This window comes from Amblyomma americanum, chromosome 4 (assembly GCF_052857255.1).
Source record: "Amblyomma americanum isolate KBUSLIRL-KWMA chromosome 4, ASM5285725v1, whole genome shotgun sequence".
Classification (NCBI taxonomy): domain Eukaryota; kingdom Metazoa; phylum Arthropoda; class Arachnida; order Ixodida; family Ixodidae; genus Amblyomma; species Amblyomma americanum.
Window position 1 is genome coordinate 136,258,970 of NC_135500.1, and position 9,886 is coordinate 136,268,855.

The 9,886-nt window shown below is 48.8% G+C and overlaps 1 protein-coding gene and 1 non-coding gene across 2 annotated transcripts; both read right to left on the reverse strand.

Moving 5' to 3' along the window:
• Positions 1-2,941: 2,941 nt before the first annotated feature.
• LOC144128400 (uncharacterized) lies at positions 2,942-8,743 on the reverse strand. The gene is made up of 3 exons (XM_077661779.1): positions 8,366-8,743; positions 5,945-6,055; positions 2,942-5,800 (listed from the first exon to the last, which is right to left on the reverse strand). Exons 1-3 carry the CDS (start codon positions 8,489-8,491, stop codon positions 5,600-5,602), a joined length of 438 nt encoding a protein of 145 aa, XP_077517905.1. The 5' UTR covers positions 8,492-8,743; the 3' UTR covers positions 2,942-5,599.
• Positions 6,723-6,914, reverse strand: LOC144130681 (U2 spliceosomal RNA). The gene has a single exon (XR_013314179.1). It is a non-coding gene; the product is annotated as a U2 spliceosomal RNA (small nuclear RNA).
• Positions 8,744-9,886: the final 1,143 nt, after the last annotated feature.

Here is a 9,886-nt window from a genome sequence, read left to right on the forward strand (position 1 = left end):
GAGCGAATGCATTCCTAGAGTGGATTAAACAATACCGTTTGGGAGCTTCTCGTTCACTATTCTTTCTACGACTACATAGACAACGTAACATTCGACAGTGCAGATGGATGCACACGGTGGAAGTCTTAGTTTCCTCCCAATTTCCCCATACCACTGCGCTTCTTGCATAAATATTTTTTGTAACCATCAGTATAATAAAGGCACCGTACTTTTCACCGAGTGCAAGGAATTGTGGTATAATATATTGCTTTGTGGAGTTTGTCTTTTTGCGGAACTGTGGAGGCCATTAATGGATCTAGTCTTCGCGCAGTGCCAGGATAAATGAGTCCAGTACGGCAAGATTTTGGCACATCTCTTCAGCACAATGGCAAGACGGTCGAGTTGGTGATGCATACTTCTGGGAAAATAGTGCGAAAGACAAGGACAGCAAAGAAAGGAAACAACAGGACCAGCGGTAACCCACAACTAAAGGTTTATCCACAGGAAGCAAGGAATGAAAAGACGGCAGACAATCAAGAAAGCAAAGCAAACACACGTGCAGCTACGCGGAACCGAACCTCATTGTCATGCAGGCATACAGACAGGCTGCTAATGCACAATGTAGTTTTTTTGTTCTTCATGTAAAATGGCTCCGTAATCTCTCTGGTTAAGTGTGTTGGGTGACTGTGATGCAAAGTAGGGAAGCAAGATTTGCAGTCTCTAACATGGGACGACTAGATTAGTAGATTTATTAGCTTCCAAGGCATTAGCATGCTCAGTTAGGCGCGTGTTAATTGATTGTTTGCCCTCTTTGTATTCCTTGCTTCCTGTGAACAAACCTTTAGTTGCGAGTTAGCACTGGTCCTGTTGATCCCTTTCTTTGCCGTCCTCGTCTTTTGCGCTATTTTCCCAGAAGTATACATCTCTTCAAACTGCAACAGCCGTGGCCTGGTAGCTTGAGGTTTGTTTCTAAACAGTCTTCTAGGAGGGCACTTAGAAAATATTAGGTAATAGACAAGTTTCGGTAGTGAACGGATTTTCAGAATGCATGAGCAGATCGGCCACAGTTCCGTCTGTAAGTGATGGTTCAACTGTTTTTACATAAAGGCCATTTATGGGCGATGTCCTGTATGCGCTAGTGGAAAGACGCAAACCTGAATTATGCACTGGATCCAGTCGTTTAAGTTATGATGGTATCACGGACCCATACAGAATACATCCTGGTTGCAAAGCGACTGAGGCTATGAGGGACACCACATTGAAGGGCTCCAGAAATTTCGACCACCTGGGGTTCTTCCGACGAGCACCGACATCGCACAGTACACGGGCCTCTAGAATTTCACCTCCATCGAAATTCGACCGCCGCAGCCGGGGCCGAACCAGAGTCTTTCGGATCAGCAGCCGAGCGCCATTAACCACTGGGGTAGAGCGTACTATAGAGCAGTAAATTTCTAAAAGACACGCCCTATCAGCAAGCCCCCAGTGTTTTCGCGACAGTACTTTGAGTATATTCAAGCATCGGGAGGCTTTCTTTTCCAGCGCGTCTATGTGAAGCTGCAAAGCGAGTATCCTGTCAAAAGTTATGCCTAGGAATTTATGTTCGTTTTTTTACCGGTAACTTGTTTCGTTTAGGAGGTGCAGGGTGGGATCTGTCTGTACGCCATGTTGTAGTGAGACCAATGATGCAGTATTCTGTCTGCCAATGCAAGTTATATAACTTTCATATTGGAAACAAAATTCCAAGGACAATAAGGCACTGCTCAACAGGCATGCAACTATGGTGCACACAACTGCTGAAGACAGAACAGCAGGTTGGACTTTGTTAAAATAAAATGATGAAGGAAAGGGGTGTGAAGAAGACGAAGAGGTTGGCGATAAGGATGACGTGGATTAACCGAAGACTGAAGAAGAAGAAGAAGCATTCCGTGAGGTGGAGAGAAGAAGGAGAAGACGACGACAAGGCTTACGTGGACTAAAGCCTAAACCCAAGGCTATAAAAGCGCGAGGGAGAGCGAGGCACGGGTGAAAGAACAGAGAAGCCGAGGCTCCGGCGGGTCAGGGACGCTTTGGCTGGAAGAGAGTGACGCCGGCTACTGGACCCGTACAACGCCCAGCCGCACCGAACCAACCGTGAGCACAAACGCCCACCGCTAACAGTAGAACGCTAGTAGTAGACGCTAGTAGCAGTGTTCACGGGTCGCGTGTATTTATAGTCTTTGTGTTAGTTTCGTGTGCTAGTGTGTGTGTGTCACGTAGGGTGTATTAAATGTGCGTCTGTGTCGGTACACCTGTCGCCTAGTCCTTTCTTTCGGTCCGAGTGTGTTCTCCGGGGAGATCCGTGACAGACTTGTAGGTTCTGCATTTTGAAGTCAACATGCTAGCGCAGGAAGCAAGGGCCGGGGCAGGAGAATCATACATAACGAGCACTGCACATTACGGAAAATTGTACTTTCGAAACAATTTTAGCAAACCGTGAACATTAAGATACTTTTAAAAGATATAGTCTTTGTTAGCAATATGGAAGGAGTGCATACGCACTGGTCACGCAGTCTAGCTTTTTCGTCACCCTCACGAATTTCGCACCACTTGCTCACTTCTCACAGCTTCTGAACTGCTAAAGCATTTTGCGGCGCACAAATTCTGGTGTGCAATTCTTAGAGAGGCAACAACTGCTGCGACTTCCCGGACTTCTAGAGCTGAACTTTACAATGATGCTCTTTCAGTCTGCCCTACACATTCTTTCACTCATGTCAAAGGAATAGAGTACACAACAGCTTCCATGCACTCTACATGGTTTTGGAAATGTATTACGCACACCTGGAACATCAACACTGATCTTTTAATTTGTATAGGGCTGCAATCTCTACCTCCACACCTGCTCTGCAACCTGTCTTTCTTTTTTAGGTGATAGGACACACCATGCACATACAGCAGTGAAACTTTACATTTTCTAACCTCAACAGGTAGCTAATGACCGACACACTGAGCTCAAGGTCAGGACACGCAACAATTAAGGTAGGGAAAGGAAAAGTACCCACAACGCAGAACCTTTAGCATATCCTCCTCCTCCTCTCCTAGTATTGGCTCTCTGTGGTGTTAAATTTTCGCTACCGCACCATTAGCCATTGGACGTAACCGTCCAATGTTAAAACTGCCGCGCAAGAAGCTCAATCAGGATTTTTGTGGACGTGCTGTGGCATATATTTTCTAGCTATACAACCAGTTTTTTTACTGCAGTGTTGGTTTCAGCGTTTCGACACGAGGGGGCACCGTGAAAAATGAAATTTTCAACACAGCAGCGTCAGCCGGCGAATATGGCGTCCGCATCGCCGGGCGCTCCTTGAAAGCGAAATCCGACAGAGATTTTGGCCAGTTCCAGGGGAGTTTTTTGCGACAAAAGCAGCGGTGATAAATCAGGCAACGACGTATGAACTCCTCACTTTAGTTCCGACAGCGAGACTTCGTCTCAGGGGCCTGGAACGTCGCCGCGTACTCGCACGCAAGTTTTGTTTTGTTTTTTGTTTGCTCTGCATTTTCTGTGGTGCATGCGGTTTGTAATTGATAACAGCAGTTTATTTTGTGCTTCAGGGTCTTCGCAAGATATAGCCAAGGCAGTTTGCCAAATGCTCAAGGTTACAACCAAGACGACAGCGATGTGTCTCAATCGGCCCATCCCAGTGGAGCGGCGCTTGGAGATTCGCTCGGCCTCTCAACATCTTGTTGATGTTCTTCACTGCAGAGATGATGAAGACCCTGTGCGAGAACACTAATAAGTATGCATGGATGAAGATTTTGGACGGGCAAGGAAACAGATCTCGGCATGACTGCTCATGGGAAGAGGTTAATCAGCTAAAGTATACATGGGAAGTGTCAACCTGCAGAGACTACATCTCTGTTGGAAAAAAGGAATCACATTGAAGTGTTCTCCAGCTGGAGTCGGGGGCGAAACTGTCTATTAGAGGAGAAGCATACAAGCAGGGTAGACATGCAGTCACGTGAGAAAGACGAGAGGGAGTTGAGAGAATTCAGTGTCCTCATGTAGCCCGGAGCCACGGGGATGCGCGGGGATGAGGTGCTAAACGAAATATGATGCTCGGGCCAGACAGTAGGCATTATACGTGAAGCGGCGCTCGTAGTGGCAGTAGAGCGGTATAGCGTGCCGAGCAGCAGTACTACGATACATAACACATATACTCTGGCCTCGTATACCATTTCCCAAAGTCTGTTTTTCGCTTTTGCATGCTTTGGTGGAAAGCGCTTTTTTTCTACTGCATTGACGACATCGCTTGCGTAATCGGTTTTATTCTCTACCAAGCACACCGAAGAGACCATCCTGATGTTCCAGAGCTTGCCCAAAATGACAAATTCGATCAGCTGGCTTTCAGGGAGCAGCTCATTCAACGTATCTTTGAGTATGATGAGGTAGAAAAAGTCCACACGCACAATTTTCCCATACAGTCCATTCGTCACCAATAGAAGAAGAAAAAAGAAAAAATCTGCAAGCTCTATCAGAGAACAAAACAAGAACAAAGATAAAACACTATGCAGCACCTGTCAAATCTACCTCTGCTTCACATCATTACGTGATTGCTTTTCACAGTGGCACCACAGCCATCATCCCCGACCTGACTGGCCATAGGAAGAGCAATAATTTTGCCTCAGAGCTGAAAATGAGACAAATGACAGCTATAAACATGTGCAAGTTTGTATATTCCAGTTTTCCTCTAATGAAGTTCTGACTTAGTGCAGCCGGTCATTTTTGTTTTTTCTGTACACTTTGTTCATGTTTAGGCATATTTGACAAATAAATGTTCAAGTACTTCCCCACACATGACTATGCTGTTTGTTTCATTCAGAAGTGTAACTAATAAGCTACAATTTCATGCAATGCAATGTGCGCTGGGTTTGTTACTTGTAAAAAAAAATTTTGCTTTCAGTACACTCCAAATCATACACTTTCCCACAGTAGCGAAGAGTTAATTTCAAGAAGCTGAAGAGAGCCACTAATGGAAGCACACTATAATAGAGTCAACCAACAACAAATTCAGGAAGCAAGTAAGCAAGATAAAATTCCTGACCTCCCATAACTCAGGGAAGGTACTCAAGGTGCCACAGGATAGAAACTAAATAGTTTTAAAAAATTCTTAATTTTAGTTGCCAAGCACTTTTCATTTCACGTCACAGCATTGCTTGTTGCACTCCACAGCGTCGCACTGCACAGCGTCGCACTGCACAGCGTCGCACTGCACAGGGTCACACTCCACAGCGTCGCACACCACAGCGTCGCACACCACAGCGTCGCACACCACAGCGTCGCACACCACAGCGTCGCACAACACAGGGTCGCACAACACCGCGGCGTCTCACTCCACTGCGTGTCACTCCACAGCGTTGCACACCACAGGGTCACACTCCAGAGCGTCGCACACCACAGCGTCGTCGCACTCCGCGGCGTCTCACTCCACAGCGTTGCACACTGCAGGGTCACACTCCAGAGCGTCGCACACCACAGCGTCGCACTCCACTGCGTGTCACTCCACTGCGCGTCACTCCACAGCGTCGCACTGCACAGCACCGCACTCCACTTTTCACATCGCAAGTGAAGTCGAGCCAAGCCGATTCACGATCTTGCTGGTGTGGTTATAGTGCTGTGTAGTGTGGTATTGCGCACCAGTTGTTGGTTGCCGTGTCTAGGTCCTGCATGACACCGTGGTGATTCCCCGAGCTGCTTCATTTGTGCCTCCAGGGATTTTTTTTTTTTTCCCCGCCTGTTTAAGTAGCCATTCGCAGGGTGGGGCTGCCAAGGCAGATGGACGGGAGACTGAAAAGCAGAAGCACGGCATAACAGAATGCTAGGAGTCAGATTAATTCCAAGACAGTACAAAATACACAGGACAATTTTGTAAGGGGAAACAATACTGGGCTTGGTGGCACCACCGCCACCACACAAAGGTAATGCTCTCACCATCCATCCATCTAGCCGGCCCTGCATTTCCTCAACTGCAGTGGCTGCAGAAGGCCTAGCTGACTGGGAGCAGCCATTCAATGAGCCCCAACCAGGTGTTGTTGGCTTCACCTGCAGAGAGAAAAAAAAAAACTGGCATTTGTAAGTGCCCCAACATAGCAACATCATTGCTCTTTGGATCTCCCTCACAAGGTTTGTGCTACTTTTCCATGATGAGTAACGAAACCCAGCAGATCAGAATGCAACTAGGAGCACAAACAAATTGCCAGCGAAAGAGGGCTTCAAGAAAGAATGACCGACTGACTCGCAGCAGCAAGCAAGTAGGCGAATGGAATGCCCACCCACAGCTGTGCTCGTGACGCGGCGTCCAATATACAGTGAATATCATGTAAAAGGTTTATAAATCCGATTTTGAAAAGGTCTCGCCCCCGTGGGGGCGAGTGGGCCGACCCCGGAGGCAGTGCAATACCGGGCCGTGCATCCAATACACTCAGCAAATTTTCGCCTGCACATCCCTAGATTTGCTGTGTTCGAAAATAATCGCGAAGTGCAGCAGACAAGCAACCTCCCTTGTTTCTAAAAAAAAAAAAACTCGCCTTTGATGTGAACCCAGTCAGCTGCTGCATAGCTACCCTGTCGAGAGCACTGGTTTCGGTTTCGCGCCGCATCGAGCACTGGTTTAGGTTTCGCGGAGGCGCTTGATTGACGCATCTGCAGGTTGATAATTGTAATGTTTCAGGTCTGATTTTGGATTTTGAAAAGGTCTCACCCCCGTAGGGGTGAGTGGGCCGATCCCGGAGGCAGTGCAATACCGGGCCAACCCGTGGCGGAGGTGAAGCAAGCTTCAAGCACTCCGCCGCATTCCAAAAATAAGTTTAATATCTTGGGTCCAAATAGGACCCGTATCAGATATTAAGCTGATAAGAACAGATACTACACTTTGATCTTAGCCAAAAGGCCGAGAAGCGATAACTAGAGCATTAATGAGTGATCAAAGTCATCCTGGTCCATCACCAGACCCGCCCCATTAGCCAGGTGAGCTCACGGCGGCGAGCGCCACGATTTCCGCCACTCCTCCGAGGCGATCGCTCCGGCGGCGCACTGCGGTCGGTCGGGCACGTTTGCGCTACTTGAAAGCAGCTAATTAAAGCCTAACAAATTCAAAATTCGATTAAGAACCCTCAGGACCCGAGCACAACGCTGCTACAGCGGTCGCGAAGTCGTCCAGAAAAATTGCACTAGGGAAACACGAAAATGGTGTATTATTTCCTCTAACAAAATAATTTAGCTTGTAATATATGCCTCAACCTACAAAAACAGCATCTCAAACTCATATCAACAATTAAAATAACAACAAGCGAAACCGCATCCAGTATGGCAGCGCCCATGTGTAAACACGTCGCCGTCCACGTACCCGAGTTCCAACGCTAATAGGCCTGTAAATGTGAGCTTCCTAGCACTCCCAAGCGAGTATCCGGTTTACTGAACAAATTTAGTGAACTGATTGGCAAAGGGCAAACTCATAGGCAAACTCGCATCTACGATCTTCAAGCGGACGCATGGAATCAATCACGGTGGGCAAGGAGCCATATACCATCCATTTGGGCGCAGCTCGTCACTTTGGATTTATGCCCTACCATCCCGAGCATAACACAACGACAATCTAGAGCCAGAATCTTGTTGTGGGTAGTGTGAGTGGCTCTTTATTCAATGAATGCTTGCTAGTCATTTTACATTCGCTCAGCGCAGCTGATCCGTAGATCCGCGGCGGACGGATGCACCGTGCTGCCCAACGCACATATCCTGTACTATTTAACTATGCCGCGGTACCAGACGCATCAGCCTTGCTGAAGCAAAGAAATGAAAATGCAAGGATCACCGAACTAGCGATTTTAAATTAAAATCTAGGTCGCCAAGGGAACCGAGTCGCCAGTCAGTGGATATGCGAGTTGGCCGCTTGGCCCACAGATGGCGCCACGATACCGCGAATCGCCCCGTCCGCGGAAAATAAAACGTCGAAAGACGTGCAGGAGCGAAACGTGAACCGCCTGAAACTGCAACCACGAGCTCCCTGCTTTAAAACCAAACGACACATCTTCACAAACGTTCACTGAAACGCAAAGAGCACAACGAATGCGTGAGCAAGAGAAAAACAAGAGGCTGTCATGTGACATGTCACTCCGTGCATGGCGCGGTCGGCCATCTTCCCCGAAGAAATATACTGAAATCACGATGTCAAAGTATAGCGTACTATCAAAATGGACACGTAAGACGCGTCGTGCATCATGACATTTCGCTAAACTATAGCAGAAGCGATGCATATATGCCATTTAATGCGCAGGCAGCAGCGGCCGTGCTGCCTTCCCTGCGCTGCGAGCTCGACAGTGACAAACCAAGTGAAATACATGACAGCACGCTCACCCGACATGGCTCCGACAGCTCCAAAATATGGTGCTGGATGCAATGCAGCTCTACGTTCGGCTCCGCCGAAGGTTCTTCAAAGAGCTGCTGCGACGGCGACGCAACTTGAAGCAACCAGTCGAGCATGGCGGACGTCGATTGAGTTCTGCGCCGACGTTGGCAGCCGGCAACACGGCGTACGGCTCAAACGTCGACTAGCGCGTCTTCGAGGCACCTCAAACACGGCTAACAGCGGTGACCACATCACCATCACCTCGCGAAAGCGACAGGGGAGATTAACCACAGTGCCACAGACAGGCAGTACACGGCGAGGCACGTCTGAGCCGAACAGCGCGGAGTCCCATTTCCCCCCAGCCAGCCAGAGCCCCCATCCTACAGACGAATGGAAGCGCTCGGCTTAATGCGCTGCCGCCACCTGCCGGGAACAAGTGTCCTCTTTCCATCTCTTTCTTTCTCCCCCCCCCCCCCCCCCCCCACACACACACACACACACACACGCACACACACACACGAGCCTAGTGGGCGCCTGTGGAGACGAGTCAGACGACCGCGCAAATCCGCTGCGTTTTGGGTAGAGAGGGGAAAGAGAACAAACAGTTGCGCAATTGCTCCCTCACGCCACCCACGCCTCTCTTACCCTTTTGCGACCTTCTTGCCCCATCCAGTGCACGTAGCTGACGTAGCTGACTAACTGAAGACACACACAAAGAAAAGTACTACTGAGGGGGAACTGGTAAAGGGAAATAGGGGCCGCCAACTAACTGCATGCGATCGCGACGCCGAGGCCAGCTTTGGCCATTCGTCAGAGACAGAGTGTTAGTTGGCGGGCCCTTTCAGAAGGAGCTTGCATCGATGAGGATTCGAGGGGCCTGGCGGAGGCCTCGGAAAAGACGAAAGGCGTGCCGGCTCGTGTGCTCCGCGCTCTAGCCGACTGGGAGCAAACGAGTGAGTGAAAAGACAGCGCAGCTACCGCGCCGCCGTTTGTTTGGCCTATGTGCGCGGTGCACGTTAATTCTGTTTTCTGTAAGGGATCCTGTAGGGAAAAGGCGGAAAGCATGAGCATACATCGTACAAGCCCTCTCAGCGCTGCTGGGCTCCGATGCATGTTTTGGATAGCGTTTGTCGGGGCATAAAACCAGTGCTGAGCGCAAACATCCTCTCGTTATTGAGCATTCTAATTTGTGTTTACGGATCGAAAACAGGAATGCCTATCGGAAACAGTGACATGGGGGGCAGCACTTCGCGGAGTCGTCGTTTTTCCCAACATCGTTATCACACCTACACAAATGCGGACACTAAATAGAATAAGAAGATGTTACTTTTTTCAATTATTTCACTAGAGGGCCTAAATCAACTGCTGAGGGCATGTTGCAAGCGAGGCACTCTTTTATGTAACAGCGCTTTCTAAGTTCCTTTCAACGAGCACGTGTTTCGCGATATTTGCCAGGAATCCTCCCAGTGTGCACTGCGGCGCGTATAAATGGAAGCGGCTCTTCCACTTGTGTTTCTAAATCGCCAGCA

Coding starts and splice junctions, on each gene's coding strand:
- LOC144128400 (XM_077661779.1), bottom strand. CDS start 8,491: ATGCTCGACTGGTTGCTTCAAGTTGCGTCGCCGTCGCAGCAGCTCTTT. Junction 6,056..8,365: donor AGCTGTCGGAGCCATGTCGG/GTGAGCGTGCTG, acceptor TTCTCTCTGCAG/GTGAAGCCAACAACACCTGG. Junction 5,801..5,944: donor GCCGGCTAGATGGATGGATG/GTGAGAGCATTA, acceptor TCTGCTTTTCAG/TCTCCCGTCCATCTGCCTTG.